Below are 27,446 nucleotides of genomic sequence, written 5' to 3' on the forward strand. Positions count from 1 at the left end.
CCCATGAAACATAGTTTAAAAAAAGCATCTGGTTCAAGGATGTACATCAGGGAGATAAATATGCCAGCTATATGCATTTTGGTGCAAATGTGATTCCAGACATAGACAGAAATAGGCTAGGAAGTCTGTCAGTTAGTAATTGGTTAATACAAGGAAATTAGCAAGGGCAATAAATTTTTATCCTGCCATGAGTGAACTAAAAAAAATGAGGACATCTCCTTCTTTGAAAACTTCCTGAGCTGACTTAATGAGTATGCTCACCATATGCACTCTATCCTTCAACTCAATGTTCCCTCTAAGGTGTGCCCATGTGCATGCGCACCCACCTTTCGCTACTAGCACACAAAGGAATTTCAACTGCGCACAAAAGGTTGTCACCCTCTACCTTGTTGGCATGTTCAGTATATTTCACAATTGTACACAATCATATTTCCTTTCCAGTTTCTGATGTGGATGGCATTGACAATGTTGACTTTGTGATGATTTGTCACAGATTTTAGAACTGGATATTTATACCATTTTTATTGACGAAATTACTGATTCACTATGTCAAATTCCAAAGAAGCAAAGGGTGTGAAGCACAAGGGAACTATTAATTAATTTAAAGCAGAATGGCTTGATGAAACAGTCGAAACTGCTACACTGAAAAGTGGTCAGGAAAGAGCAGCTAAGAGAAATATTTATGTACAGTACCAAAACTGGTGTTACCTGTGTGTATTGTCACGATGCAAAATTTGCTGAGAATTTGCAAGTGGACAGAAGTGGAGTGATATTTGAGAGCAAACACGAGGAAACCTGCAGATGCTGGAAATTCTAACAACACACACAAAATGCTGGTGGAACACAGCAGGCCAGGCAGCATCTATAGGGAGAAGCACTGTCAACGTTTCGGGCCGAGACCCTTCGTCAGGACATTGACAGCACTTCTCCCTATAGGTGCTGCCTGGCCTTCTGTGTTCCACCAGCATTTTGTGTGTGTTGTTTGATATTTGGAAATGACGTTTTAAAGGGTCATTTAGCAAGCAAATCAGATTTGGATGGTGTGCAAAATCTCAGGTGAAAAAATCCTTCATTACCCATTGCAAGCCTGCTACGTATGTCTCGTGCAGATAAACAAAAGCAAAACAATTAAACCCAGAGGAGATTGACAGTGTTTTGCTTGCTTTTAAAATGAATATTTCTATCTATAAAATTCAGTGCACACATGTTATTGTCACTGGGCAAAGCAATTGCATAGCACAAGATTTTTGTGCACACTGGTCATTACAAATTAGAGGGAACAGTGGCTCAACTGCATCTAATACGGAAGATTTTCCCAAAGGCGTCATTGGTATTAGCCATGTAATTCTCCATTTAATGGTAGAATGGTAATAGCTTTCATTTTTATTTAATAAACGGTAGATTTAGTTTGACCAGGAAAATACCTCCCTCACTGGATTAAGCAAGGCTGAGTAAAACTTTATAAACATTTTTGTTAATGATCTATATTATCACCAGCTCTTTCTCACAATGGCCGAACAGACCATAAATTTCACTGTCTACCTATGCCTTCTGAAGGTCATAATTATGCTTGAAAAGGAGAAGCTGCTTCAAATGTTGAATCGAATCAATGCATACAAGAAGTTATTTAACTACGTCTGACAAATAGCAAAAGAATTGCAATGGAAGCATCATAGGCTAGAATTTGACGATGCTGGAAAAATGCACCTAAGTATCAAAATACTGTATATTTTCATAATGTGCTATAATTATCAGTAAAAATAAAACATGGTGATACAAGCCCAATGCCTGAAGCAGGTGTTAGATCATCAATGGCTTATTGTTTATTTGAAGCAAAAAACACGGCTTGCTTCAGGCATAGCAGGAAAACATGGCCAAACTATAATGCTCCCTTAAATCTCTCCTTAAAGGAACCTTGCAAAATTTCCTTTGAATAAGGAGTTGGGTAGTGGAATATTGCAACAATATTCTCCATGCAGCATAACATATTAATTATTGGATCTCACTCAGCTCTTATTTTACTTCCATTCCAATCAATTTGCTCTTTTCTTATCGCTTCTCCTTATCATCCTATCTACTTTCCCCAGGATCTATCTTCATCAAATAGAGAGCTAATATCATTTTGCCACCCTGAGAACATAAGAGATTGTTAGATTTTTAAAAACTTCTTGCAGGCCATAGTGATTTTGAATAGAAATTATCATTGAATAATGAAGTAGTAACAATTATTATAGACTTTTTAAGGAACAGGATGAGTCTTGGTGCTTACTTATGTAGATTTGCTGTTGTTCTATGAATCAATATTTACCAGAGACAGATTGAAATAATAAAGCATTTTAGAAAACCTACCCAAGTATTATTATATTAATCTTTTAAAAGGACAATCTAAGTAGCATCATACATTTCTAAGTAGCATTGTTATTGCAACCATTTACTATCCAAATACGGGTCCACAATCTCTTATCTGAAATCCTTGTAGCCAGTTGCATTTCAGAATTCAGAATTTTTCAGATTTCAGAATCCCTCCTTACTGATTCTGGGAACCCCCCCCCCCCCCCCCCACAGATACCAAAAAACATATAAGCCCTTATTTAACCTGTCTCAGTGCGGGTGGAGTTTAGGATCCGGCGGAGCTCCAGACCTACACACATCCTCCCGTATACCTAAAACCATCTTTAGATTACGTAAAATACCTAATACAACGTAAATGCTATGTAAGTGGTTGTTATACTGTATTGTTTAGGGAATAATGACAAGAAAAATACTTCATTTCCAACAAAAACGTTCAATAAAACATAAAAACATACAGCTTCAAACAAACCAAATCAAACACATGGTAAATGACTTATTGGAATAAATGTAGAGCGTCACTGTCACTATAAAACTTCAATAACTTGTCTTTCTGTTTCCTTAAATCATATACAGTGGTAGTTCCGACACCATGATCAAGCTTTTGCAGTAACTCCACTTTCTGCGTTATTGATAATGATAGATGCTTCCTTCTCTCTTTCTCATTGTTACCCATAGGGGTATCTGCAGCTCTTTTTGACATTTTCACAGTGAAATTAAACACAAAGTCAACAGTGAAGACAAAATATCAGCGTCCAGCAAATGCACGTGTATCCAGTACGAGCGCTGAACCATAACTGACATCTGGCGGCCTCTGCTAGTGCTGCCACGTCACACCTGAGTGATGTCAGCTGTTGGCGAAAAAAACTTTGGTTTTTGGAGCTTTTTGGATTTCAGAATTTTGGATAAGGGATTGTGGACCTGTACTGATGAGTACACCAGGCTTGCAAGGATTGCAAAACATATGATCCAATGTCACATTCTTACAAACATCTAGCTGGCACCAAGTCTGTGTGAGATGCTTCCTATAAATACATTTCACTCTCTCAGGGTGTAAAAAACTCAGTTGCTGTTTCATTTGGCAGTAAAGATCATTATTATGAATCTATTAATTTTTATATATTTATTAGACATGCAGCACAGTAACACACCATTCCAATCCAACAAGTACTGGACAAAACAACGAATTTCACGACATACGTCAATGACAATGAAACTGAACCTGATTCTGATTCTGGGCTAAGATCAGTATCCAACGGAATTCTAAATTTGTGTATATTTACAAAATACAATTAAGTTGGTCAGTAAAACTATTGAAAATCTTTTCTTTGTACTTTTGTCAGTTAAATAAAGGTTCACGTGAATTAACATATCACAGATTTTTGTTTTTATTGCATTTTGGAAAATATCTCAACTTTTCTGGAAATGGGGTTTGTACTTCATTAAGTCTCAACATTACATCCTTGCCTTTATATTCTAGATCTGTTGAAATGAATACTAACATTACACTTGCCTTCCTTGTCACAGACTCAACCTGCAAATTAAACTGAATAGAACTGTTTTTTTAGCAGGAAACATGCAATGATATTAACTGTATTGAATGCATAGCACTAATTTGAATTAATTAGCACAAAAAATTCTCAATTGTCAATGATTTGCATTCACAATGAAAACTTTAAATATTTGACTGCAATACTATCACATACTTCCAATGATGTATATGCAGAATTACTGTCCTGTTCCCAGTTAAATGATTGCATGTAAGTTTAGGATACAGCAAAAAAATCAGCATAAAGCTACCTATGGAAATAAGCCAAGCAATAATGTACAAATATTTCCTCAATGCAACAGATGTGTCTAATTTGAGATTCAAAATGTATCACTATTTTAGCTACACCTGACAGAGAGCAGAAATTATTTTCCTGTGTATCAAATATTTTGTAATACTAACAACAGGAATTTTACAAAGTTCAAAGCTGAAACTGGACCACAAAGGTTTGTTTTGATCTGCAAGCACTAAACACACAGCATACAAGTGTTAGCACAATAAACTTCACTTCTAAATTTCATTTCCAATGAAGACAACGGAGTCCAGTTTTGACAGAAAGATGTAATGAACACAGACATTCATACTTGAAAGAAAAATTGAGTTTCTAGATGACGTTTAAAAGCTCAAGTTGTTGATATATTTACACTTACCAACAGTGTCACAAGGCTCATCTTTCTGTACACAGAAATCTTTCCTAAAATGAAAATGAAAAATATAGTAATAATGCATATAATCTAGAATATCTTGCAGTTGACTACATTCCCTAACTATTGATACTGACCCACAGCCTTCTGATTGTACAACCATCTAAAGTCTCCCGATTATTAATGTATCTCCAACACTGACTAAATAGACTAATTGACTTCAATCTTTCCTGCTTATCGATAGATGTGAACCTACTTCCTTCCGATGTTTGCCCTCAGGCCAATTTCCCTAAATGCTGGATAGATGCAGTGCTAACTCAGAGCTGATTCCCTATCCTATTTTAAGTCTGAATCAGTAGCACTGCAGAATTTCTGTGTAGTGACCACAAACTAAACACTTGTTTACTAGTACATGGCCAATGTTTATTGCAAATTGGTAGGCCTTGGGCTGTTTCTAGGCATCCATCCTGTTAGAAGTCCCCAGGGTTACTATTTTAACTTCTCTAATTCTCTCCAATCACCCTTTAATGTAACTGAATCACAAACAAAAATACTTTCTTTATTCACTTTATTAAAACATTGTATGATTCTAATATTCCTTATTTAATTATGTCTTATCACTCATGAAAATAGGCTCACTTTTATGCTTCATAGTTGCAGTCTCTTCTATTCTTGATATCGTACTATAAATCAACACTGCATATAGTTTTAATGTCTTCTCTATAACTAACCAGCCAGAAATGAACATCATAATTGTAGTGTAATACTGTATGCTTGAAACATAATTATCTTCTTACTTTTTGCCATCTTTCATTGTTCAATGGGTAAAATTTTGACTAGGTTTCAGTTTTCAAGCTCAGACCCCAGCTGGTACAAACTGTACAGGCGTGCACAGGCATAAATAAAGACCTGAAGTCAACCCAAAACTGGGTGCCAGAACACATCCACCCAGAGCAATCCACTGCTGCTCACTGTAACCACAGAAAGAAATGAAAGCTTAGAGCATACCCCATAAATTTCAATTCCGGGCTGTACTTGTCCTTTCAAAATGTTATCAGAAAGGATTTATTCAACCTTGCTTCATCTACAGCCTCAACCCCCTTCCATTGAGTGCATATTGTCAGCCCTCTTTTTCCTCCAAAATGCAAAGAAACAAATTCTATGTGTAAATTTTATCTTTTACCTGACCAACTGTTGTTTATCTGTTCATAACCTGCCATTTCCTTACAGACATCAGTGTTGAACAATCTAGATGCCTAAAACTTCAGTATATATCAAAAGCAAAAATTGTATCTTGCAAAAGTTCCTGCCTGATGACAGACGGCCATGTGTGTTCCTCCTCCCTTTTCTTTCTTCCATGGCTTTCTATCTTTTCCTATTAGATTCCCCCTTCTCCAGCCCTGTATCTCTTTCACAAATCAACTTCTCAGCTCTTTTCTTCATCCCAACCCCTGCTGGTTTTACCTATCACCTTGTGTTTCTCTCTTCCCTCCCTCCACCTTTTAAATCTACTCCTCATCCTTTTCTCTCCAGTCCTGCTGAAGGGTCTCGGCCCAAAACATCGACGGTACTCTTTTCCATAGATGCTGTCTGGCCTGCTGAGCTCCTGCAGCATTTTGTGTGGACTGCATACTCTAACTGTATATCGCAGATTCTAAGCATGTATTGTGGATTCTACCCATGTGATGTGGATTCTAATTGCATGCTGTAGATCCTAACCACAGTCTGCAGAATTTCTTTCCTTATATATCATTTCGGTTCTTTTGTCAGTCATTTTCATTCTATGTCATTTGACTGCTCTGCTGAAGGGAGCAGCTTCTTTCTATTTACTGTATGTGGATTCTTCATTAACTTCAGGAACTCCATTGGATCCTCTGTCAAATTTCTCTATTCCAACAAGAACATCTCAACCTTTGTATCTTCTCTTTTTTACTCTTTCTAAGGCTTCACATTTTGCAAATCTACCTTGCCACTTTCAACAACCTTTGAATATTTGTACTCCCAGATTTTACTGTTCATGTAGTCCTTTTACAACTGTGCCCTCTAGATTGTTTCCAATTTGTCTTCCGAGTGAAATGTAACACTTGGCAAGGTTCTACATTAAATTTAATGTACCATGTGAATGTGCATTATACCGAACTGTTTACATCCTCCTGGTATATTACTTCTCTTCACAGTTAAACACGTGCCAAGTTTTGTGTTGTATACCAATTTGTAAAACATGCTTTTTATACCCATGAGCAAGTTATTAACTTATATGAAATAGTGCCAGAGTACTGACTCTGAGGAAACATTCTCCTGTCTGGAAAATAACTAACTACTACTCCACTCTTTTACCTTGAAGCTGCTACTGATCTTTTATTCAATCTTGTTATTCAGATTTGATCACATCAACATTATTTTCTTATTGACCCTCCTGGTTACACTTACAAAAAACCTAAAACAGTTAAATATGACTTGCCTTTAACTGATCCACACTGGCTCTAAATGACAAATTTAATCAAAGTAAAATGTTGCTCTCTATTTTTACCTTGTGATCAGAATGGCTGAATCAATGGCAGGTAGATCTTCTCTCCAACTACTGGACATATCACTATTGAAATAATTTTTCTTTCCAAATTCTTCATGTTGCCATTTGCAGAAACTTTCCAACATCTTCTCCCCATGGTACCCTATATAAAGATCTTCCTGCAAAGAAGAAGCAGCAGTCCATTTTACCTATGTACACATAATTTTCTCCACAAAACCTATGCCTCCATAGGTTTTCATCGTTAATGTGAATTAACACCAAAATCAGCTGCTTTATCTTTAATAGCTTGAATTCTCCATTAAACAACAGATGACATTTCTTAATTAATATTTATGGACTTATATTTCAGTCCAAATTGCCAGGATGTTTTGGTGTGGTTTAATAAAGTACAAATTTGTAACAGAATGAGAATGACTTTGCTGCTGCAATCAGGTAAAAATACCTTGAAACCACTAGGTTGAAGTGGAATATATTATTTGAACTACCCCCCACTACCGGCTTTAAAATTATTTGTTGCTGCTGAGGAGAATTTCTAAAAAAAACATTTTACAAGATAAAAAAAGAGATTGTAGCATTATTTGATTAAAATATTTAAATATTTATATACTTAAGAAAGAAATCAGGAGGGCTAAAAGAAGACATGAGGTTGCTTTGGCAGTCAAGGTGAAGGATAATCCAAAGAGCTTCTACAGGTATATTAAGAGCAAAAGGATAGTAAGGATAAAATTGGTGCTCTTGAAGATCAGAGTGGTCGGCTATGTATGGAACCAAAAGAAATGGGGGAGATCTTAAATCGGATTTTTGCATCTCTATTTACTAAGGAAACTGGCATAGAGTCAATGGAAATAAGGCAAACAATTAGTGAGGTCATGGAACCTATACAGATTGAAGAGGAGGAGGTACTTGTTATCTTGAGGCAAATCAGAGTAGATAAATCCCCAGGACCTGACAGGGTATTCCCTCAGACCTTGAAGGAGACTAGTGTTGAAATTGCAGGGGCCCTGCAATTTAAGTATTTTATACTTAAAATGTCGGTAACTATGGGTAAGGTGCAAGAGGATTGGAGGATAGCTCATGTTGTTCCATTGTTTAAAAAAGGCTCTAAAAGCAATCTGGGAAATTATAGGCTGGTAAGTTTGACATAGGTAGTAGGTAAATTATTGGAAGGAGTACTAAGAGATAGGATCTACAAGTATTTAGATAGAGACAGACCTATTAGGGAGAGTCAACATGGCTTTGTGCATGGTAGGTCATGTTTAACAAATCTATTAGAGTTTTTTGAGGAGGTTACAAGGAAAGTGGATGAAGGGAAGGCAGTGGATGTTATCTGCATGGACTTCAGTAAGGCCTTTGACAAGGTTCCACATGAGAGGTTAGTTAGGAAGACTCAGTCGCTAGGTATACATGGAGAGGTAGTAAATTGCATTAGACATTGGCTCAATCGGAGAAGCCAGAGAGTGGCAGTTGAGGATTGCTTCTCTGAGTGGAAGCCTGTGACTAGTGGTGTGCCACAGGGATTAGTGCTGGGTCCATTGTTAGTTGTCTGGATGATAATGTGGTAAGTTTGCTGATGATACAAAATTGAAAGTGTAGTGGACAGTGCGGAAGGTTTTCAAAGCTTGCACAGGGATCTGGACCAGCTGGAAAAGTGGGCTGAGAAATGGCAGATGGAGTTTAATACAGACAAGTGTGAGGTGTTGTACTTAGGAAGGAAAAACCAAGGTGGGACCTACAAGGTAAATGGTAGGGCACTGAGGAGTGCAGTAGAACAGAGGGATCTGGGAATACAGATACAAAATTCCCTAAAAGTGGCGTCACCGGTAGATAGGGTAGTAAAGAGAGCTTTTGGTACATCGGCCTTTTTAAATCAAAGTATTGAGTATAAGAGTTGGAATGTTGTGGTGAGGTTGTATGAGGCATTGGTGTGGCCGAATTTGGAGTATTGTGTGCTGTTTTGGTCACCGAATTACAGGAAGGGTATTAATAAGTTTGAAAGAGTGCAGGGAAGGTTTACAAAGATGTTGCCGGGACTTGAGAAACTGTGTTACAGAGAAAGGTTGAATAGGTTAGGACTTTATTCCCTGGAGCATAGAAGAATGAGGGGAGACTTGATAGAGGTATATAAAATTATGATGGGTATAGATACAGTGAATGCAGGCAGGCTTTTTCCACTGAGGCTAGGGGAGAAAAAAAACAGAGGACATGGGTTAAGGGTGAAGGGGAAAAAGTTTAAAGGGAACAATAGGGGTGGTCTCCTTCACACAGAAAGTGGTGGGAGTGTGGAATGAGCTGCCAGATGAAGTGGTAAATGCGGGCTCACTTTTAACATTTAAGAAAAACTTGGATAGGTACATGGATGAGAGGGATATGGGCTAAGTGCAGGTCAGTGGGACTAGACAGAAAAATGGATCGGCACAGCCAAGGAGGTTCCAAAAGGCCTGTTTCTGTGCTGTAATGTTCTATGGTTCTATGTTTCTATATATTTTGGTGTGCTTGTTTAGCAGGAGTGATGAGCAGGAGTGTGTATTGTTTGATGTTAATGCAGATCAGGAGTAAAATCAAACTTGGTTAGATAATTAGAAGAAAATATGTGCTCAACTACATCATATAATCCTGAACAGTAGCAATCAGTCAAGATTTTCTTATATCTTTATTAACTAATGGACAAATCTACATATTGGATCTGTTCAAAGCTACCTATTGTATAAGCAGACATGCAGGGACAAGCAGTTAAACAGACAAACGAAAGTATCAGAAGGTTTAATTTATAGGGCAGCTGCTCTGCATTCACTCACATTTCAAGTATAAAATATGGTCTGACAAACTGACATTTGTATCTTTCTTTATAATTAATTAGTATTTTTCTTACCGGACTCTCATGAAGCAGAACAAGCTTTGTCACTCGAAGATTCATTTGTATGCCAAGACTTTTATGTTGGAATAGATTGAAAACCTACAAAAAAAGTAGTATGCAGTTAAAGCAGACATATAGACTTTAGAAACATTAATCACCAGGACAAGTGAAATAAACATTAGAGCTGAAATTTAACAAATATTGTGTTAATGAAAATATCCAGTTAACAGTGATAGGCTGGGGATGAGAAACTTCAATATTTTTATTTAACTGCTGCACATTACCTCTATCCATTTATATTTATCCATGGAAATTTTTGGTCTATATCCATCCTCATTATTATTATCAATTCTTTCAGAAATCCACCTCCTTTATTAATTAATGGAAGATCACAATCAAAGCTTTAACTGTTTTTTTTAATCAGGAAGCTATGGTTTGCTGGACATTTTTTTTCCTTGCAATAGAAATGTAGGCTAAGGAACAATGAGCTTAGGTTTAATTAAAAGAGTTACTCACAGTCATGAAAATGACATGATATAGAAGGCAGTGAAAGTCATCAAACTCCAATCAATCATAGGTCATGGTCCAATCAGTTTTTTGAACAGATGGACTTAAAAGGTCTGAATTTCCATAAGAGTGAACAGATCTGGATATAATTATTGCTATTAAGTACAAATTCTTAACAGAATTATGAAAAGCACATTGGACATAATCACATATGCACATAAAGGTACAATGTTGTTTATTCATACTTATTTTTATTCTTCTGTGGGACTTGCATCATTGGCAAGAATAGCATTTGTTGATCTTGTATAATTACGTTCAAAAAATTTCTACAAACTACAGTTGTAAAGTGTTCCATAATTTGGACCCCGCAACAATGGAGGAGGTATTGCTATTTAATTTCCTGTTAAAGTGCTCTAAAACTTGGGAGAAGGCTGCAGGACTGTTGGCCTTACTCTTTACATTTTACGAGATGCAAATGAAGAAGACTTGACAAATTGCTGCTGTTTGTCTTGTAGCTGGTCTGCACAATGAGTGGAAGGAGGGAATGTTTGAGATGACTTATAGGATTAGCCATTTGATCATGGATGATGGTGTTGGAGTTGCACTCTTCCATGAAAATGGAGAGGATTCCAGAGCAAATGTAAAAATGGATATTGAAACTCAGAAGCTGAACCACTCACTACATTGTATACAGCTTCTGATTTCCTCTCATTGGGACAATATCGTACGGCTGATTCATGAATTTTTTCAGAGATCTTCCATTAAAGAAAAGCTATTTTAAGTCAAGGAAGCATAATTAGGTCCTTAATTGTTTGGAGATGCTCAAGGGCAAGTATCTATCCACCCACTTTAGAAATGTGTCACACAAGCCTTCATAAGAAAGTCAAAAATAATTGCAAAGCATTTTGATACTGTGAGCACTATTCCAGGTAGGAGACAGTGGTGGGAGATGTGCACAAATATTTTGTCCTGGTGAGGGAAAAACTACCGGACTGGAAGCCCTACTATCTATCAAAATGCCCTAGGGCTTGGGAAGGATTTCCACTTCAAGGCTGGAGTACGAGAAATTAATGGGAAAACCTTTGACTCAGTTGAACTGAATGACAGAACTATAAAATTCATAAAAGTTTGCAACACAAGAGGGAACCACATGGCCCCCACCAGACAAAATGAGGTTTTCACAGATCTCATTCTGCAGAACTTCATTGCATTTCAGAATCTCATTTGGGTACCTTATTAGATGTAATGAAGGTTTCAACTTCTGCCACTGTCATAAGCACTTAATCTTGCAGTAGTTTTGTTTCAGTTTAGTGTTTTTTGTTATATAAAGCAAAGTCTTCGTTTTGTGGTTTTACATTTAGCAAAATCCTAAAAAGCTGTTAATTATTCTCACCATATTCATCACAGTCAGGATAAATCTCCTTACAGCATCAGCTCCGTGATAGTTGACCATTGCTGTGTCGGCAACAACAAGAGTCTCGACATTGTAGTCGGGAGATAATTTATATGTGTACCTCCGACCTCTTCCTTTGTCCAAATGCCTTTTGTTTTTGGCTTTTCTTTTATCTTTAAAAAATATAAAACATCTTGGTGACATTTTGTGGCATTAACGAAGAGAGATAGCAATGACATTCTTTTAAATAGGGATTTAATTCTGAATTTATTTACACAAAGGTCGGCATTAGCATGACACCTTACAACAAAAGGCTGCAGCTCATTTGCCATCCCAGCAGGTCTTCCAGTGTACTTTGAAACAGTTGGCAGCTAAAATACTACCTTTGTATGAGACCAGCTGATAACATACGGATGTTAACAGCTGCAGGAAGATAATTTGCTGCCCAGGTCATCTTGCTATCCTCCCTGAGGTTAAAAAGAAGTGATTGATTTACTCTGGAAGCTGAAAATAAAGCTGTCAGCAAAACAAATGTATCTTTGAAAAATAGTGCTACGCCATCTTTTATGTCAACTTCAAAGAGGACAAGCATGCTCACCTCAGCTTCAAAACTCATGTGAAAGACAGCAGTTCTGCCATGTAATACCCTGTCAGCATTGCCCTGGAGTGCCTGCCTAAATTTTTGTCCTTGAATCTCTTAAATGAAACATCAACCCAGACTTTCTGACAGAGAAAAAGCACAATGTTGTATGATTATTTCCACCTTTAGGACATGAGCCAGTAGTTAAAAGCAGTTGCATCACATCAATCCAAAAAGCTGAGGATTACAGCTTTCTGAGTGTTTTACTTTCCCTCATTATTGCGTACCTGTAAATCTACAATACACTCTTAAAGCAGACTCAATCAATCTCCAGCAGGATACTCAATGTTCCATTATGAATCTGATGACTAACAGAGCATCGAAATAATACTGAAATCTCCAACACACAGTCAACATTCAGAAACTTAACCACAAAATTGCAACTCCCTATGTTTAAACGTATGTCCACACATTAGCAAACAATCCTTAACTCATAGAACATCTGAAAAGAAGCCATAACCTAACCACTTATACAATAAAACTGGAAGAGTTCACGCATACAAATACTGTAATTAACATCTTCATGTGGATCTCTCAGTGAGAGATTGAAGTAGTGCCATTATGGAGTATTTATAACACAATGTCATCAGGCTAAGAGTTTTTGACATTTATTGGCCAACTTCACTACACAATAGATAAAGTTCAGAAAAATTCTTGGCTCACAGTCACTTTCTCAAACCTAGCACTATAAGGAAAAATCACTGGAATTCCACAGGTAAATTGGTGTTTGAGATAGCAGCAAATTTAAAAAGGAAAAAGGAGGGAAACATATAATTTTCACCAATTCATTGATTTCTCTACTGGCTTTAAATTTGTTTGATGTTTATTAAAATTTTTGAATCTTCGACATTGAACTCACTCCTTTGGCCTTTATCAACTTTCCCTCTTTGATGTGTGCCAAACAGATGGTTAGTTTCTAAAAAATATAGTTTGAGAATGTCTGTAGAACTTACACAAAAAAATATACAGACTTGTGATACTAGGGATTTGCACCAAATATTACTTAGCCAGAAGGAGTTTGCATACTTATTTAATGAATTTGGTTTAGTAATTTTGGATGGTGGCCATTATCCAATATATTTTGATAATAGATATTAAATGGTCAATAATTCTGCTTAATGTCATCTAAAATTATGTTATTCTGGACTGAATATATATCTCTCAAGAAACCACTTAGATCTGAATTAATCTTGTGATTAGTGTACACAACAAAGGGTTCTTGTTCTGATCTTTGCCCATCATTTACTAGTTCTGTAGCTGACCAGAACCAATAAATAAACATTGTAAATAGTCACTATCAAAGACAGCAGCTATACTTTATTAGGGGTTTGAAGAGATTTGGCATGTCAACAAATACACTCAGAAACTTCTATAGTTGTACCGGGGAGAGCATTCTGACAGGCTGCATCACTGTCTGGTATGGAGGGGCTAATGCACAGGACCGAAAGAAGCTGCAGAAAGTTGCAAATCTAGTCAGCTCCATCTCAGGCTCTAGCTTACAAAGTACCCAGGACATCTTTAGGGAGCGGTGTCTCAGAAAGGCAATGTCCAGTACTAAAGACCTCCAGCACCCAGGACATGCCCTTCCTCACTGTTACCATCAGGTAGGAGATACAGAAGCCTGAAGGCGCACACTCAGTGATTGAGGAACAGCTTCTTCCCCTCTGCCGTCCGATTCCTAAATGGACATTGAAGCTTTGGACACTACCTCACTTTTTTTAATATACAGTATTCCTGTTTTTGCACATTTTTAATAATCTATTCAATATATGTAATTGATTTACTTGTTTATTTATTATTAAGTTTTATTTTATTTACTATTTTTTCTCTCTCTGTAAGATTATGTATAGCATTGAACTGCTGCTGCTAAGTAAACAAATTTCATGTCACATGCTGGTGATAATGAACCTGATTCTGATTCTGATATTTTGTAATGATTAGTGCCTGCTTTGATATTATGGTTATGTTAAACTATGAAATAGAATTGAGAATAATAGTGGCAAAGCATTTCAAAGCAGGATGAAAATAATTAGGTCAATGGCCATTTCTGCTGAAGGTGGCACATCAAAATGAGCCAATATTACAGAGTAGCACCGGTCAATAATTACGTTTAAACTTGACATTCTTGTGCTGGTGAAGAGGTGTTTATTTTCTACAGTCAGTTAGTAGCAGAGGTATGTTCTAATACAGATCGACAGCACTGTTAGCTTACCACATCACGGCCTTCAGTACACTGCAGTACACAAAGGCCTCAGGTATTTTCAATAAACTTCTTGGATGTTCCATTTACTTAAATATTTCAACCACTAAGTAACATTAGGAATATTATTGCAACATAATATTCTGTCTTCAGTGACCTTGGCTGAAAAACACTCTTCAAACTGCTTAACACTAATGGACTTTTCTAGATGAAACAATATACTGAGTAAAATGACTTTACTAACAGATATGACACACTTATAAACTCAAACAAATTAACTCACATACTAAACTCTCTAATCTGAGTCAAAAACACAAGAGATTCTACAAATTCTGGAAATTTTGAGCAACACACACAAAATGCTAGAGGAACACAGCAAGGCTGCATCGATGGAGGGGAGTAAAAAGTTGAAGCTTTGGGCTGAGATCCTTCATCAGGAATAAAGGAAATTGTTGCTTGATAGGAAATTGGGATCAGATCCATTACTTGTTGCACATCTGACTCAGCTTAGCGTTCTACTGATTTTACTAATGACTCCCTGTGCAAACAATGTGGTTGATCTGATTCTACCATTTCCTTCAATCAGCTAAGGTTAATTCTGCAAAATTTTCATGGGTACAGAGTCAGAAATTGTTTTGTGACTTTCACAGTCCACAGCATCTCCACAGAACCACAGAAGCAATGCCAGCAGTGTGTTGGGAGTCACACAACTGCAAAGAACTCAGCGTAGGTACAGGTTTAGTACATAGTGACAGCAAAATCTAGTGAAGTGCAATGGATCTGTTATGATGATATCAGCGCTGCGCAATCTAATCTAAATTCAAATCTCACCAAGGCAGCTAGGGAATTTAAATTCCACTATTCAAATAAAAAAGCACTAGCAGTGGAAGCTACTGAACTATCACTAATGTCTATTTGATTTATTAATATACATGAGAAATTCTGCAAGTACCGGAAATCCAAAGCAACACACACAAAATGTTGGAGGAACTCAGCAGGTCAGGCAGCGTCTATGGAAAAGAACAAACAGTCAATGTTTTGGGCCGAGACCCTTCTTCAACACCTGAGTATTTAACTGATGTAGTATTTTCTTGCTCTTTTATTGTAGATACCATTTTTTTATTTTAAAAGGAGTAACACTTCTGAAATATTAAAAAGAAGACTATCGTTATTGATTCATTTACTAATGTTGCCGAAAGTCATTTTTTGTTGTACAGGAAGGGGACTTTCATGGGTAGCACATCTGCCATCTTTCTGCAATGTTTCCTCACCATGTGTGACTAGTACATTCGTTACAAAAGTATTTAAGCTGCTATGCAATAATGATGTTTTTTGTATATAGCATGATAATATTATTATTAGTACTAATTTGGATTAATACTGACAACAAGCTCCATTTATATACCCTGTGCTATTATGAGTCTGGTCCCAATAAGTCTTGAAAACTATCAGATATGATTCCTAATCACTAAAGCACAAATGAATGGATGAAAATCTATACATTATTTCTGGCAATATTAGTAAATGAATCATTAACGGGTCTGAATGACAGTTTTCTACCTAATATGTCAGAAGTGTAATTCCTTTCAAAAAAAATTTTTAAAGCCATTTACATTAAAAGAGCAAAAAATACTACAGCAGTTAAATACTTAGGTGTCATATTGCGAACTGTACTTTCTTGGCTATGAAGCACAAGACCATACGGAAAAATTGTGTTGACCTTTAGACATACTGCACAGAACTGAAAACATTCAAACAGAGCCTAAAGATTCTGCTGGAAGAGTACCTGCAGAAATTCCACACAAAGTTTGTGATGCCTGTTTTTCAGCTGGTTTTTCATCCATTGATCGTTTCCTTCTGTACACACGATGTGCGTATCCTGTTACAGCCATGGTATGATTCAGTGGTTCGATAAATATAAACTCTTCGTTAATCTGAATAAATCCCATCTAGAGAATTGAAAAGGAAAGAACAGTTAAAAGAAGTCTGACATTTAGATATCAGTGAAGCTACTGCATGTTCTCACTTTAGGCAAACAGCGTCACTGTAAAGTGTGTTATAGGTTTCTGCCATTTCAACGCTGAGATCTAGGCCTGGGTCCAAAGCAATCAGACAGGATAAAAGTCCTGTACTTCTCTGAGACAGCTGATAATATGAAAGGTTAAATATGTTTGCATGGACTAAATTTGCTTCTCAAAACAAAGCAGAGTTATAATTGAAAGGTCACACTGGTAGACTTGGAGATGTTCTGGAGTTTTACTGTATCAAAACAATGAAATAGAATCCTTCCTTGAATTTGCCCCTTGTTACACCTGGCCTACACTTCTTCAATTTTGTCAAGGAGGTGACAAACGGAAAATTGTTGCAATATCCAGCTTGCTAATTCCTTACTTTGATGGATAAGCTTACAACCTCCACCTCATTTCCCAGATTCTTCACAAACTCCAAACCACTCACACAGTAAGAATGTCTGCTTGGTTCCTAGAACACCCAGAAGGATTGATGTAGCAGTGTGACAATATCAATAGAAACTGAATAAAATTTAGTCAATTATCTCTTTTGGCTAACTGAGCTACAAATTCATTGCAGTCAAGAATACCATAAAAATGTGTACATACAATATATACACAGATATACAATATATACTTGAAAAAGACACTGATTAAAGTGATCACATTTATGACCCCCATTATTAATATTTTCAGCAACCGCTAGTGGCCGAAAATTGAAAGGGTTTCGATTTGAACCATTGACAACTCCTTTCCTCCCACAAATGCTGCTGGAACTACTGAGTTCTCCCAGCAGATTGCTTGTTGCTCCAGGACTAGAGCAATTTAATAACTAGTTTGAAAATTGTAATTATGATCACATTTAAAATAATAAGGCATTTGCAAACAATTCAAAAAATGTGTAGCTCAGGTAGTTGATGGTTGGGTTGAGTTGTTCTCCAAGCCTGGCAATTTACTTGCAAGTGCTTCGTCACCATACAAGGAGACGTCATCAGTGCGATGTTAATTTTGGTGTGCCCTCTGAATGCTTGGCCTATATACATTTATCAATTTGTTGCTGATTGATCGTCATTTTGGAAATTCAGTTGCTATGTGGGGAGGAAATCTCATCACTAATTGGTTGTGTGCAAAATTTGTGCGTTGTCATCTGGAAATTTACTCATGTTAGCTCATAAACAGGATCGAGGTCTACATGTTTTTTTTACAGAATTGGTCACGGAAAACCACACTTCCAGAAATTTATTTGCATGTTGTGTGTTTGCTTTTCCTGTGACTTTCACAGAGGCTCAGTTGAACTTGTGCCCTCTTGATCTTCATGGGTAGAGACCAGGGAGAGTTGGTCACACCACTTCACAGCCAGCTGATGTTCATGGATCCTTGTGGAGAGCTTTCTCCCAGTTTGGCCAACGTAATATTTGCTGCAATTCCTGCATTAGATTTTGTAGACTGTACTGGCCTTGGTTTGTTCTTATGGTCTGCAAAGTACTCTCCTCAACATTGCTGCTGGCTTATTTGTGACTGAAATTCTATGTTCTTGGCAAAATTTCAGACCACATTGCAAGAAGTTTGCCATTCAACCAATCAGCAATGAGATTTCCAACACACATCACAACTGAGTTTCCAAAATGACAACCAATCAGCTGATTGATATATAAAGGCCAAGCATTCAGAAGATATACCACAATTAACAGCCCACTGATAACTTCTCCTCAAATGGCAACAAAAAACTTGCAAGTGAATTGCCAAAATTGGAGAACAACTCAACCCAACTGGTAACTTTCTAACTCCACACTATCTTTCTCTAGCTATAAATATTTGACTTTACCTGACATTCAACACTGGAATCACTAATGAGTTGCTGGAGTTCTGCTATTTAAGTTGTCATTCCTAGTGTCCTCCCCTTTTCGTTAGATCTTCCCATTGCCCACTTCTAAACTTAAAGGAAGAAATTTGTCTATGGCCACTAGCACTAAATGCCAACAGGAATATTGACTACTAGTTGTAGCTTCCTCTCACCTATTCAACCTGTTGGCAGTAATGGATTTTGCATCAATACAGCAGGTGCAACCAGTGGACAACACCCACCCCAGTCTAATGCAAGCAACAAAAGAGAAATTTTGAACTCTCTCTTATCTCTGCTAGCTTAACAGTAACTAGTGAAAATTATCTCTTAAGTCTAAGCAACAAAGCAAAATTAGCTCAAATCTGAGCTCTTTTCCTCCCTTTTAAGCTGTATGATCCACTAACAAAACTGCCTAGAAGGAATTATTCTTTACTTCTACAGGCTATACTAGAAACAACAAAGCTTAGTGAGAGCATTGTTGATTATAGCTAAAGGTTACAGTACATGGGAACGTGTTCCTCACATAGAGCTGCAGAATTCCATCGCACTATTTGGAAAAAGCACGACAGTCCTTGGAAGAACATGATTTTAATAACAGATACCAAAGCTAGCCACTGGGTGGTGCCTTCTATAGGCCAAAGTGTATCAAAGCTTCCTTCCCTGCACTAAATTGGGAAATTTACAATAAATGGATTGTTCCTTTTTGTATGAAAAAGGAATTGAAATTGAATTTAGAACAATTTTGATTTCACCTCTAAAAGTATATAGAGCAATAATGCAACCAACAAATCCCATTGCAATGATCAATCTATTAGGAAGAGTCTCCTTTCAGAGGAAGGTTCTGGACTGTGTCTATAAATAAACGTCTTCAGTTTTTTACCCCCTAACATTTTCCCATGTCATCTGTGGCATAACAATATTCATCATCCCCCAAAAGGAGCAACCAAACAGGTTAGAAAGAAAAAAATAACTATCTTACACCATTAGGCCAAAATATAATGCAGCAGGGTGGAGTGGGCTGGGGATAATGACCTCATTACATGGTTGGTAACTTTAAAATCCCATTGACCTTGATGATACAGGGATCTTGACTTTAAAAAAGAGTCTACCACCCTGGTACCCAGATACCTGCATTTGACAAATGTTTCCTACTAGAATATAAATCAGAGACCCATAACTCAAAAAAAGATGTCCAATGTCACTATTCATGATTATGACCCTCAATTCAGTGAGAGCCTGTAGAGAAAGGGAGGCCCAGGGCTTGTACTCACTGGAATTTAGAAGAATGAATGGGTGGATCTCATTGAAACCTATCAAATGTTGAAAAGCCTAGTTAGAGTGGATGTGGAGAGGATGTTTCCTGTGGTGGGGGAGTCTAGGGCCAGAGGGCACACCCTCAGAACAGAGAGACATCCATTTAGAAGAGAGATGAGGAGGAATTTCTTTAGCCAGAGGGTGGTGAATCTGTGGAATTTATTGCTACAGACGGCTGTGTCCAATTTAATTAGATCAATATCAGTCTATTGCCTTGCCTGCAACCATTTGGTTTTTGTAACATTTACTATTTCATAAATAAAGGCTAAGTATACAATATATCAAAGAGGATTCTTTTCAAGGCCCATTTATGTTGTTATGTTATCTCACCATCAATGTCAAACAAAGTAATACTTTGTGGACTAACACACACTCAGAGCTTGTTCCTCTCTGGCCAGGAAATTATACAGACCTGGTGATATAGTTAAATCTGAAAGTTACAGAACATTAACTAAGTCCCAGTCTTATACTCACATCTTTAGTAAAGACACAACCATAATTTTAAACAAGAGGAAGTCTGCAGATGTTGGAAATCCAAAGCAACACACACAAAATGCTGCAGAAACTCAGCATCTATGGAAATGAATAATAGTCAATATTTTGAGCCAATATACTTCATCAAGATTGAGAAGGAAGGGGGCAGAGGCCAGAATAAAAAGGTAGGTGGGGGAAGGAAAGGAGGCGAGATAGACGGTATTATCTGAAGCCAAGTGGGTGGGAGAGGTCAAGGGCTGGAGAAGAAGGAATCTATTAGAAGAGGAGAGTGCATCATAGGAGGAAAGGAAAGAGCAGGGGACTCGGCGGAAGTGACTGGCAGATGAGAGGTGAAAGGTCAGAGTGGGGACTAGAGGAAGAGGGAGGGGTGGAGTTTTTTTTAGATGAAAGTAGAAATCGATATTCATGCTACCAGATTGGAACCCAGTTGAGGTACAAGGTGTTGCTCCTCCACCCTGAGGGTGGTCTCATCTTGGCACAAGAGGAGGCCATGGACTGACATGTCGGAATGGGAATTGGAAATAAAATGTTTGGCCATGGGATAGTGAAGTATTGCCTCACCTGGAAGGACTGTTTGTCGCCCTGAATCGAGGTGAGGAAAGAGGTTCATGGATAGTTGTAGTACTTAGGCCGCTTGCAGGGTTAAGTGCTGGGAGATTGGTGGGGAAGGATGAATAGACAAGGGAATCACGGAGAAGGCAATCTCTGCAGAAAGCAGGGGTGGGGGAAGGTAAAGATATGTTTAGTGGCAGGATCAATCATAATTACAAAGCATTTATCCAGATGAGACCAAAGCTCCGTCACTCACACTCTTCAGCCAAGTCTCTAAGATTGGAATGTTTAAATTCATTGAGAATTTTTGAAGATAATAGTATTGCAAAAGTAAAATACCATAACTCTAGATTATTTCTGTTGCAATTAGGCTGATGGTTTGAGCCTAATTTTCTCAATACAGTGTTTCAGAATATATAGTATTAGAAATGTAAAACAAAATATTGTGATTACTTTTGATGATGGATTAAAGGAAATGGCTCAACCTTGTACTTCTCCAAAGTGAATTTGACATGCTAAATTGCAACAGGTGTAGAACTAACTGGTGGTAACATGAAACGTAGTAATGTATGTCAGATTTGAATGGCAAAAAAAACAAATAGTTTCACTTCAAAAAAAAGAAAAGAAGATGGAACAACTGAAGTGAACCACATGTCATTTCCTTAAGATACCAAGCTAATTTGGTGCTTTTCATAAGCTTATGAAGATAAACGTCTAGTCCAGTGATTTTCAATGTGGGCCATATGGGATCTTAGGGGGTCATGCAAGATTTCATAGGGGCCACAAGTTAAAGAAGAAGAAACTAGGAGTCACAGTTACAAGGAAAAAGATGTAATCTCATATCATGCAAAAAGATTATTACACTTTCCTTGGAAAACTCAAACTTTCCAGCAGCAATATTGGACGTTGCAAGTTCACGAAATTTCCCTCACTGGCCACCCTTACAAGATGACGGTCACTTGAAACAACTGCACACTGATATGGAATTTCAGTTCAGAGAACTGCCGGAGATGCATTTTCCAGATTGGGTGATGATCCATTTGGGGTGAATGCAAGGGTGTTGACACCACATCGCAAGAATGTCTTATTGAGCTGTGCAGTGATAGAACTGCTCAAGCAAAATTCAAATGTGGCAAGCAAAATTTCTGGATAACTAGTTGTTATGTTTTGTAACTTCAAAACATTAAACTAATTTAAAGGATGACATGAGAGTCCAAAATGTTTCATGTTTCTAAAGATGCCTTTCTTTTTGTCCTTCCATTCATCCAGCTGGGCTTTGGTCTCTGCTTTTACTTTTACAAACAGCTTTTTGTCTCCCATTTGAAGTTCATACAATAACCTTAATGCTCACAGAGTAGATTCTGCTTCTTTATATTCAGAAAAGCTGAATGCTTGCAACTTTCCTGAAGCTTGTTAAACTCCCTTCCAGCTTAACACCAAGCCACCGTTTGCAAGTAACTGCCCAATTAACATATCAGAAGCTTTCTCAGATATGGTGGCTGCAAAAACTGTTGTTGTCAGACCAGTGCTTTCGTCACTTTCACAATTCCTCTCAGTAGCATGATCCTTCCTTGGTCGAATATGCTTTCTAACCAGAGGCACAGAGGTTGGCACCAACATTTGTTTCTCCTCTGTTGTGCAACAGCTCATGGTGTTCGGCATGGAGATAGTTCTGCCTTCATGCAGTATCTTTCCTAGTTCACTTTCCATTGGCTTCATTGCCGGGTGTGTGGCATGCAAATAGTAGATGAATCTCCAATCAAGTTCTAGTTATCTCAGCCAATCACAATGCTGGCCCTCCTGCTTCTACCACATGCAAGCTCAGTGTGCCTTGTTGGTTGCCGTATTTCACAGTTATTTATGTTATTCCCACAGGAGTTACCTTTCTCAAATACTCGTTCTGCCGTACTCACTGTACACCCATGATTGTGTAGCCTAGTTTCCATCGAACTCAATATATAAGTTTACTGATGACACCACAATTGTAGGCCGTATCTTGGGTAATGATAAGTCTGAGTACAGAGAGGAAATTAAGAACCTGGTGGCATGGTGTGAAGACAATAACCTATCCCTCAACGTCAGCAAGATCAAGGAATTGGTTGTTGTCTTCAGAAGGAGTAGCGAACCACATGACCCCATCTACATCGGTGGTGCGCAGGTGGAACCCGTCAAAAGCTTTAAGTTCCTCGGGGTGAATATCACAAATGACCTGACTTGGTCTAATCAAGCAGAGTCCACTGCCAAGAAGGCCCGCCAGCACCTTTACTTCCTGAGAAAGCTGAAGAAATTTGTCCTGTCCCCTAAAACCCTCACTATTTTTATAGATGCACCGTAGAAAGCATTCTTCTAGGGTGCATCACAACCTGGTATGGAAGTTGTCCTGTCCAAGACCAGAAGAAGCTGCAGAAGATCATGAACATAGCCCAGCACATCACACAAACCAATCTTCTATCCTTGTACTCACTTTACACCACACGCTGTCGGAGCAGTGCTGCCAGGATAATCAAGGACACGACCCACCCAGCCAACACACTTTTTGTCCCTCTTCCCTCCGGGAGAAGGTTCAGGAGCATGAAGATTCATACGGCCAAATTTGGGAACAGTTTCTTTCCAACTGTGATAATACTGCTGAACAGATCCTGACCCGGATCTGGGCCATACCTTCCAAATATCCGGACCTGACTTGCACTACTTTACTTTCCCTTTTCTATTTTCTAATTATGATTTATAATTTAAATTTTTATTATATTTACTTTGACTTGTACTTCAGGGAGTGCGAAGCACAGAATCAAATTTCGCTGTGATGATTGTACCCTCTAGTATCAATTGTTTGGTGACAATAAAGTAAAGTTCTTAGTTGGATATCTGCAGGCTTCTGTTTGGTATCTTTGAAATGCCTTTCAAACACATTTTGTGGAATGACTAAAACAGCCTAACCGGTGTCCAATTGCGTTTTAATTCATTTGCCATTCACTTTTGGCATAAGCTATATTGCTTGTTTCTGTTCATTTTCATACTGTTAACGTCAAAGCTAAACAATCCTTTGTCATGCCTATCATTATGAGATTTTTCATCAACACCCTGCAGATTGGTGTTCTTTTTGAAACTGGGACTTGAAATTTTATCCTTCTCCCTTCTCTGTGTAGTCCATTTATTTTTGTCTGCTCAACATGCTCTTAGAATGTATCCCCTGTCTTGCAGCCTTTTCTGGAAGTTTTGCCTGTAAGCTTTCATATGTCTGCAGTATGTGAGCCCTGCCACAACAGTTACAACATTTGTTCAGCCTGGCTACTTTCTGTTTAGATGATACAATTTTGCTCATGCTCACTTTCACTCTTCTCTGCAGTTTCCAGTGAAACAGCAATACCACTGCTCTTTTAAATGTAAGCCGTGCTTCAGTTAAGAGCCGTTTTTGAATGCTTTCTTGTAAGATTCCACAAACAAAGTGATTTCTCAGTGCTTCATTAAGCCCATTACCAAATTGATAATGCAGAGCTAATCTCTTCAATTCAGGCACATAAGCTAAAATGCCCAACCCCTTCTACTTGATTTTGCTTATGAACCCTAAAGCATTCTGCAATCAACAATGGCTTTGGTTCTAAATGTTCCTGCATTACTTTTACAAAGCTCATTTCTGATGGATTGCTTGGAGCAAGGCAACCACATGTCACGTGATAGCATGATGACATGTAATTAACATATTTTACATATAACCTGTAATTAATTAAACAAACAAGAATGCTTAATCAAACAACACATATACAAGATTACTCAAATATTATTAAAGTATCAAGTAAACAACACTAGTGATATTCAAAATAATTTTCCATAGATCTGAGAGAAAGAAAAGTTGTTTTGAATTGGATTTCCCATCTCTTATCTAGTTGAATGCAGTTTCAGTCAAGCTCACCTGCTATCAAAATCTCGTAACCATCTTGACATTAAGAAAAGAGATGATCTTCAATTACCTTTAACCAAGTTGCAACTAGATAATCAAAAACTTGTTAGTTTGTACCACTCACAAAGATATCACTAAATCCCAAAATAGTAATATTAAGGACATTTTCATTGCTTGGTGGAAGAATGTTATGGATATTATAATTAAAGTGTCCTTGTCAGAGATTTGGAACAGTTTTATTTTTCATATACACCTAGAACATTGCATTTAACATATAAAATACTTATAACCTGTTAAAACATAAATATTGACAGTATATTAGAATAATTAGTACAGTTGATCAAAATAAACCATTAGCAGCTAATGGAGGCTATGGAGGCGGGGGGCAGGCAAGAAACACCACATAGGCAGCTTGTTCAAAATACTTCAACTTGAAAGAGTGCCCAGTACAAAGAAAATGAAGAATTTGATTTACCAGGATGCAAAATAACAGCAACAGATAGTGGATGTGGCAGATCTGCCGGTGAGTTTAGCAGACGTGAGCATTCTCAGCCATTTAACCAGTTTATAAGTAGAAATGTTTCTACTTTAGCTAATATTATTGAGAAAGATAGTGCCACTGCTGGTGATAGAGATAGCATCTAAAACTTAGCTGAGTCTATTAACTATATGTCTCACAGAAGACATCATGAAAAACTTGAGAGGACATTTTAAGCTGGTGCTGCCAGTGATTTTCAAGGGATATAAATTTATATTTAACCAGGCTCCAGAAGAAATGTCTGGTGAATACATGGTCAGGCTAGAGACAAAGGCAGGGACTGCAGGAATGCTAAGGGCAACATTGGAAGACTCTAATGTGGGGATATAATGTTTAAAGAAGTGTGTAGAATGACCATCAGCTTTCAGATAGTGCATAAAAAAGAGGCGTTTTTTTCTCAGGGCACAATTCCAAGGTGCGATCCGGAAACAAGCCCATAGAAGTGGTGACAGAAGTCTTATTTTCTACATTGCCAAATCATATGGGCAATTCATGTGTGTTTAGCAGATAACTCACGGACCAGATGAGCAAAAAAGGCAAAGTTCAAAGTACGTCTATTATCAATTACGTATTCTATATACAACCTTGAGATTCGTCTCCTTGCAGGCAGCCACAAAACAAAGAAACCCAATAGAACCCATTTTAAGAATGATCATCAGTAGAACCAATTTTTTTAAAAAACAGCCAATATGCAGAATAAAAGCAAAAAAAGTAAGCAAACAACATCCAGAACCGAGGTTCACGAAAGTGAGGCCACAGTCACGAAGCCAGTCACAGGTGATCCAGAGCATGTTGCTCTGCAGGCCACAGCATCATTTCAGCGGAGAGACTGGTAAACCTCACAATCAGCGAGCTGAACACTGGCCCATCCCACACAGCCGGCCCCGACACCCTGAGCTTTTCAATCTGCCCTAGAGCTTAAATCAACCAAAAGCAGATTCTTCTTCACTCTCAGATGCAAGCGCTTCCATTTTGATACACCCTGAGGACCTGGACCCGCCACCTCAATCTGGCCGATACTCAACCGTTCCAATTCAGCCCAGCACTTAAATCGTAAAACCTTAGTTTGTTCCTCACTCTTAGGCCCAGACCCCACCACTTTGACTTTACCTCACCTTGGTTCTGCCACTTTGAATCACCTCCAAGTCTGCTCCAGCAGCCAAACATTAAATCAGTCCCGTCCTCAGGCCCAGGCCCCACCTCCTCAATTCAGCCTGTACACACCATGTCACAACCATCCTGCACCTTCAAGACCTCAGAGCAGACCACAAAAATGCCAGGTCATTCAGGCTCGACTCCGAAAGGGAAGCTACAGGTTATTGACCATTATCAAGAAAAAAATGTGACTAATAAAGTAGTTAATAGTTGTCTTTCCTGCCAGCCAGTGATTGCTGAGCTTCATCAGTGCCATCTTGAACCGGTAAAAATGGAAGGAAGGTGATAAAAAAATTTGTGGGATGCAAGAGGCAGGGGGCCTTGCCAAAATATGATAAGAGCCACCAGTCTGGAGAACAATTATTCAAGATGGTCCAGTACTGCAATAGCAACATGGTGTGACTCCTTGCCTGTGAAAATGATAATCCCTGCTTACTTCATCAGTGAAGGATAAAGGAGAATAAGACAATGTAGAGAGAAGCTACAGAGAGTTGTAAACTTACTCAGCTCCTCTGTAGTATCCAAGATATTTCAAGGAGAGGTGACTCAGAGAGGAGGTGTCCATTAGTAAGGACCTGCCCTCCCCCCATCACCCAGGACCTCTTCTCATTATTACCATCAGGAAGGAGGTACAGAAGCCTCAAGGCACACACTCAGCGATTCAGGAACAGCTTCTTCCCCTCTGCCATCTGATTTTAAATGGACATTGGAACCCATGAGCCCTACCCAACTTCTTTAATTTCTGTTATTTGTACTACTATAGTTAATTTAATTACTTAATATACATATATATACTTGATGTAATTCAGTGAGGGCAGATGTTTGGGAAATGTGAGAGATGCGTTTGAGAGTAGATGGTGGAGGAAGGGAAGCCCCTTTGTTTAAAAAAGGAAGACATCTCCTTCATCCTGGAATGAAAAGCCTCATCCTGAGAGCAGATGTGGCAGAGACAGAGGAATTGCGAGAAGGGGATGGC

General features: G+C 38.0%; 1 protein-coding gene across 1 annotated transcript in view; it reads right to left on the bottom strand.

The window, feature by feature from the left end:
- The window catches only part of LOC132394145 (A disintegrin and metalloproteinase with thrombospondin motifs 19-like), a 379,896-nt gene that overhangs the window by 337,768 nt on the left and 14,682 nt on the right, over positions 1-27,446 (bottom strand). Inside the window, exons 5-9 of the mRNA XM_059969941.1 lie at positions 16,453-16,615; positions 11,827-11,999; positions 9,942-10,025; positions 7,073-7,230; positions 4,549-4,592 (exon numbers count right to left, since the gene is read on the bottom strand). Coding sequence (XP_059825924.1) covers positions 4,549-4,592; positions 7,073-7,230; positions 9,942-10,025; positions 11,827-11,999; positions 16,453-16,615 — 622 coding nt within the window. The remainder of the gene's footprint in view (positions 1-4,548; positions 4,593-7,072; positions 7,231-9,941; positions 10,026-11,826; positions 12,000-16,452; positions 16,616-27,446) is intronic.

This window comes from Hypanus sabinus, chromosome 5, assembly GCF_030144855.1.
Source record: "Hypanus sabinus isolate sHypSab1 chromosome 5, sHypSab1.hap1, whole genome shotgun sequence".
NCBI classification, from domain to species: domain Eukaryota; kingdom Metazoa; phylum Chordata; class Chondrichthyes; order Myliobatiformes; family Dasyatidae; genus Hypanus; species Hypanus sabinus.